This window comes from Hermetia illucens, chromosome 2 (assembly GCF_905115235.1).
Source record: "Hermetia illucens chromosome 2, iHerIll2.2.curated.20191125, whole genome shotgun sequence".
NCBI lineage: Eukaryota > Metazoa > Arthropoda > Insecta > Diptera > Stratiomyidae > Hermetia > Hermetia illucens.
In genome coordinates this window covers 62,513,700-62,519,699 of record NC_051850.1, presented here as the reverse complement: position 1 = coordinate 62,519,699, position 6,000 = coordinate 62,513,700, and the positions used below count along the sequence as shown (strand labels likewise).

Below are 6,000 nucleotides of genomic sequence, written 5' to 3'. Positions count from 1 at the left end.
TGAAATTCAAATATCTTTTATATCTTTTACTACTCCATGTTTTATACCGAAATTCCTGAAAATGTGTAATAAGAAATAATTATCTCTCATATCCCCGCAGCTTCCACAAATTGTTTTATAGTTTTACGATTTCTTTGAAACTTTGAATGCTTATCAATTTTTTCGGCAACGTGTGTATGTGATAGGAGCCACTTCAGATATATATTCAACACACGTATTTTGACCTCTTACTTTGGCTACTGCGACTGATTATTTAAAATTATTAGACCATGGACTATATAAAATTCATGCAACGTCTCGGTGTATACAAATCGCCTTCATGTCTGGAATCTTCATCCGCTGCCTTTTTATAGATGCTCAAAGTGTGGAAAATTAGAGTTCGCTAATTTCATCCTCTCAGAATGATTGAAATTCTACATTTGAATGCAATATTCTATTCACGTCCTTCAAGATGATTCTTTTTGTTACTGCCAATGCTGAAACCAAATTCACACCATATATAAGGAAGTAACTTCAAAATGCGTTGTTTATTTTTATTTTGTGTTATTTACATGGTCATATGGAATAACAATAACGGCCTCCATGCTCACTTAACCTTAACCTTAATACTTAATTACGTACACTCGCTGCAAAATTTCAATAATAAACATACAGTCACGCTACCAATATCAATTGTTTTTTCTAAATTCGTTTTCGATTTCTTGGAGGGTTTTATTTTTTGTTTCAGGTAAGATAAGCGACAAGACAAATGTCCCAATCAATGCAACGAGACCATAGAAGAGAAAGGTTCCCTCGAGTGCAAGTGCTTCAAACATGAATGGGGCAATTTTCACAGCAAGAAAGAAGAACACAAAGTTTACCCCGGTTGTTATTCCCGAGCCTAACCCTCGTGACTTTAAGGGAAAGAGTTCCCCCACTAGGCACCAAGGCAGCGGCAGCAGCCCGAGACTCGTGAAGCATATATATCCCATAAAGAAAATTATGGGTAGAAACGAGAAATGTTCCGTAATGTATTTATTCGAAATATAACAGAATATGGCTAAAAGGATCATGCAGACAGCCGTTCCATAGCCGCTCACTAAAAATAGAGGTCTGCGCTTCACGTTTTTGATTAAGATGCAGACGATAACTGTCATTACAAATCGCACAACATCCATGAGAATCATTGCGTGGAACTCATCTAGCGCCCCACCCAGTGTATCCCTCATAAGACTGACCGTGTAAAAAGCAACCACATTGACTCCGACAAATTGCAGAACGAAGAACATTGTCATGAGCACAGTGAGTGGTTTGTAGAATTCGGGTTGGCATATGTTCTCAGTAAAGCTGCCTTTTTCGTTTTCGGATTTGAGTTTATGGTTCAGAACCATTGACTGAAATTCATTGGTTGCTTTCTCTTCGTATCCCCTCAACCAGCAGAAGGCTTTGTATGCCGCATCAACTTTATTCTTACTCAAAAGGTAAGAAGGACTTTCTGGCGAGAATATGAAAACTATGAAACTTAAAATATTTATGGCACCACAAATAATGGCTGTAGCTCTCCATGGAATGTATGTTCCCAGAATATGTGTAGTTAAAATGCCAAGCGTATAACCAAATGATACTCCGCCCAGTAAGTAACCTCTATGCAAAGGATCTGTAGTTTCGCCTATATAAACTGAGTTTAAAGGTCCAGTCATTCCTAACGAAATTCCTTGTAAAAATCGGCCCAGTAGAAGCATCACAAAACCGTTAGCAAAATATACGAGTATCCAACCAACAGTGAATGGTATACTGACAATTATGTTAGCTGCTTTCCTGCCAAGTGTTTCCATGATGATTCCGATAAGGATGCAACCTGGAGCCATTGGAAGGGCGGCCATAGATGCTGCAAAAAGTGTGTGTTGAAAAACTGGACATATCTAATCTAAGTTCCTACCTATCCATGATTCATCGTCTGCAGTGAAGTTGAACTCCTTGTTTGCATTTATCTGCGGGAAAAATATTGCTGAGAATCCGACGACCATACCACCACTTATGGCGCACACAAGAGATGCACTTGTAACGAAAAGCTGTAAAAACATGGTTTTAATATGTACATTAAGCACGAAACTGACTGTGGGTAAGAGTTTTCCGTAAATACCTGACGTTTGATGGGCGAAAATCGCTGTACCACCTTTGAATCAGGAACAAGCTTCGGTGGAGATTTCTCATCTTTAGCCACCCCAGATTCCGTGCAATCCACTTCCATTCTGCTGTAAACTAAGGAAAGATATTATTTTAATTATTTTAAAATATGGTTAAAGCATTTACTATATTTCATTATCTATATATATTATATCTGTCGGCGCCGACCTTACTAAATAAACCTGTTACCTTTAAATTTAGAAATAATCACATTAGCAACTGTTCAGTTCACCAAAATTTATTATTACAATAGATGGTAAGAACGACAGAAGCAACGAAAGGCAGCTTCCAAAAATGTGTATTATGACCACTTCTTTGGACTATGCTAAACTGCAAACTAACAATTCACAAACACACGCAGATGATGTGATTGTGCTAGCTGTTGATGAAGACCTAAGGACGGTGTATAGATACATCGCACCATTGATTTGATTGACAGTTGGTCGTGATGGTATTATTTACAAAAAGGACGAAGGAATTGAAAGGTATTTGCCTTCAAATCAGAGGAAATAGTTACCAATTTTCCGAAAGTGAAATATCTAGCTGTTATTTTAGATAAGAAGCTTCTTTGGAACAAACGTGTGCAAGGAAAGATGACCCTTTGTGGGGTATATCAACCACATCTACGCGCCATCGCTCACGGTTCGCTACGACTTCCTCCTTCCGATCACATCGCCCATGCCGACCAAGTTCTTCGTTTGAAATAGCGTACTCCAATGTCACAAAGAAGTGTTTACGAAGGCTTGGAGCTTGCGAGTGACCATGAAGGTCACTTTCCGTGGGCTGCTCCTATATAGCAAGACAGAAAGGACACTAGCACAGAACAGCCTCTACTTGGGCTTGGTGTTGATATACCTGCAACAGATTTTAGTCAAGGCAGCGCAGGCGAATCTAGGGCTGTTAGGGCGTCGGGTAGAGGAGAGAGTAGAGTAATTATTAGATTAGATTAATTATTATTGTGGTATTGGCCATATTTTATGCAACAACATGTAATTGAAACAAAGTTCCTCTTTGGCAATCATTCCATTATGCAATCTCGTTGTTAAACTATTGATTCGATTGACAGTGGCCACCATCGGTGTTCTCCGTGGCAGAGCAGGCCATGATAAAATGATAAATTTCATAAAAAAATAAATTGTTTTTTGAAAAGTCAGTGCAGAATTGGAGTTGTATAGATAGACATCTATTCCTATTATTCTTTAATTTAAGCATGATGGTATGGCATGGTATTCAATAGATCCCGGATACATCATCCCTGCTCTAGTAATAGCGGGACTGGATGCCCCGGGCCTGCGTATTTGGAATCTATATCATACATGATTGGCACAGGCTTACATGTGTGTTTGTTTTTACTAAAAAACCTGGAAAGGAAAGGCTAGTAGATCGGTTAATAGAGGATATGTAGATTGCTTCGGGGCCATTCACGACTGGCAATATGCCTACCAGAAAACAAAACCACGGAGGAAGCTGTCTATCAGCACACACCAAAAGTTGAGAAGGCGATATCCCTATACTATCCAACAGCTAACATAACGTGTCAGAGACAAACAAATTCTTCCATACGTTTATATAATAATGTTCATATTATCCAGCCGCAGGTGTTCCATGTTCGGGCAGACACGACATGTCACCGGTCAGAATTCTTGTAAAGAATATTTTCTCGCCCGCTGGAAAATTCCGCAGTAGGGAAATTGAAAAGTTATTCCATTGAAAGCGAAGAAGCATAGCAGAGTTGGGCAAAATCATAATCATGATTACGTGAATATGATTACAAATTTCATGATTACATGATTTTAATCATAATCTGGCTCTCGTGATTATGATTGTAATCGTGTAATCACGTAATCATCACTCTGTATCTCGGGATTGCTCGTTCTTAGGTCATTCATTATTCATTTTTAAGGTTTTGTGTAAAACAACACCTTATTAAAATCGGTTTACTGTCTGTTTGTCTGTCCGTCTGTCGGTCTTTTTTTAAGGAGGTGAAATTTTCAAAAAACTCTGGGATTGGCACGCCAGAGTGTGGGATTTTTACCCACTAAAAGCACAACCGACTCCCGCATTGGAAGAATACGTGCGCTGGGTTCTCTGGGATCCCGTCGCAGTTTGGACAGTTAGGTGAGGTGTCCAATTTAAACATGTGCAGGTATTGACGATATCCTTCATGGCCGGTGAGAAACTGGGTAAGATTATAATGACCGGCTTGTAACTGATGATACGATTCCCGATTCTAATGCAGGCGTAATTTCTTTTGCGGCGCTTAGTGATGAGGACCGCTTGGGTCTTTTCCTCCGGGGTGCCAGTCCAGCACTCTCTAACAAAGTCTTAACAACACTGATTGCTTCGCTTGAGTAAAACTCAGCATCCTCGAGATGCTTTGCGACCACAGCCAGTGCTATATCATCGACGTAACCCACCACCTTGGCCTCCTCTGGAACCGGAAGGTTAAATACATCATTTTACATGATGTTCCACAGTAGTGGGCCCAGTGGGACACCCGCGGAGACAACGTACTTCTTGGGTACATCATCGGTATTATACCAGAGTGTCCGCTCTTTCATGTAGTTATCGATAATAGTGGTGAGGTAGGTGGGAACACCAATCACCACCAGAGACTTTTGTATAAGGTTCTAATGCATTCCTCACATCCAAGGTCACCACCACACAATATTTGTTGGTACAACCCTTTCCGTGAATTGCATTTTCGGCCAAGCCAGTAACCATTTTGATGGCATCAATGGTTGACCTGGCTTTACGAACCTATACTGCCTATCTGAAAGGCCCCTTTGGCTCTCGACGACTGGGAGTAATGTATAATATTATAAATAACCCGCTCCAACATTTTCGTCATAGTGTCTAGAAGACATATGGGTCTATAGAAGGACGGTTCCCCTGGAAGTCTACCAGCCTTAGGCAGCAGCATCAGTTTCTGCCGCTTCCATGGTGCAGGAAAGATACCCTCGGACATGCAAGTTTCGAATAGCTCCGTGAATATATCCGGTCTATATTTGACGGCAAGTTTGAGGGCCTTTTTGGGTTTGCCGTCCAGACCCGGAGCTTTGCTGTCGCCTATTCGACTACAGATTTCTAGCAGCTCATCTCTGCTGACTGGTGGAATCGGCGTCACATTTAGGGAACACTGGAAAGTGTCAGTACCCCCATCTTGCTGGGGAAATAACCCTTGGATTATTTTCAACAAGAGCATAGGGCACGTGATCTGCGGAGATGATCGGCCTCTGAATCGTCCTGTCGCGATTTTAGAGGCGCTAACCCACGGATTTATGTCCGCTTCCAAACAGGGCTCCTTAAAACATTCCCTCATACTCCGCTGGATGGCGAGCTTGAGATTCTTGGAGCTTCCATATACACATGCGTTTTTTGCCCATGATCGGTCCTACCTATTGCCCTCTGAGCGGTTCGTTTGGCTCTGTGGCAAATCGATCGAAGGCTGGCAAGTTCACTATTCCACCAATAATTGGGTCTTTTAGTGGAAAATGAGCATCTTCTAGGATTCGACGCATCATATGCTTTAGAGATGCTTGGTGTAACATGGCGAGCTTTATCCGTGGAGGTGCCTGCTTTGCTAGGCAGGTCTAGCCACACTTCTATGAATGTTTGCTCATCCATCGCTTTTGCAGATCATCTTGGTGTTCTTTTCGATTTCGGCATCCAGGATGCGGGTCTCCTGCCTTGTGGTTCCATCCTTAGATCAAAGGTGGTTGCCTGGTGGTTGTTGTACGTGAAGTCCTCGCTAACTTGCCAGGACATATCAAGCGCTAGCGTTTGTCAGTCAGATCTACAATTGAAGCAGTTCCCCCTTTCCGATAAGTGTTT

The 6,000-nt window shown here is 41.5% G+C and overlaps 1 protein-coding gene across 2 annotated transcripts in view; it reads right to left on the bottom strand.

Annotated features, from left to right (window-relative positions):
• Positions 1–508: 508 nt before the first annotated feature.
• Positions 509–6,000, bottom strand: part of LOC119649479 (facilitated trehalose transporter Tret1-like) — a 44,814-nt gene continuing 39,322 nt past the window's right edge. For both annotated transcript variants that reach the window (XM_038051647.1, XM_038051646.1), the window contains exons 2-4: positions 2,123–2,241; positions 1,919–2,051; positions 509–1,867 (exon numbers count right to left, since the gene is read on the bottom strand). In XM_038051647.1, coding sequence (XP_037907575.1) covers positions 669–1,867; positions 1,919–2,051; positions 2,123–2,230 — 1,440 coding nt within the window. In that variant the 5' untranslated portion in view covers positions 2,231–2,241 and the 3' untranslated portion in view covers positions 509–668. The remainder of the gene's footprint in view (positions 1,868–1,918; positions 2,052–2,122; positions 2,242–6,000) is intronic.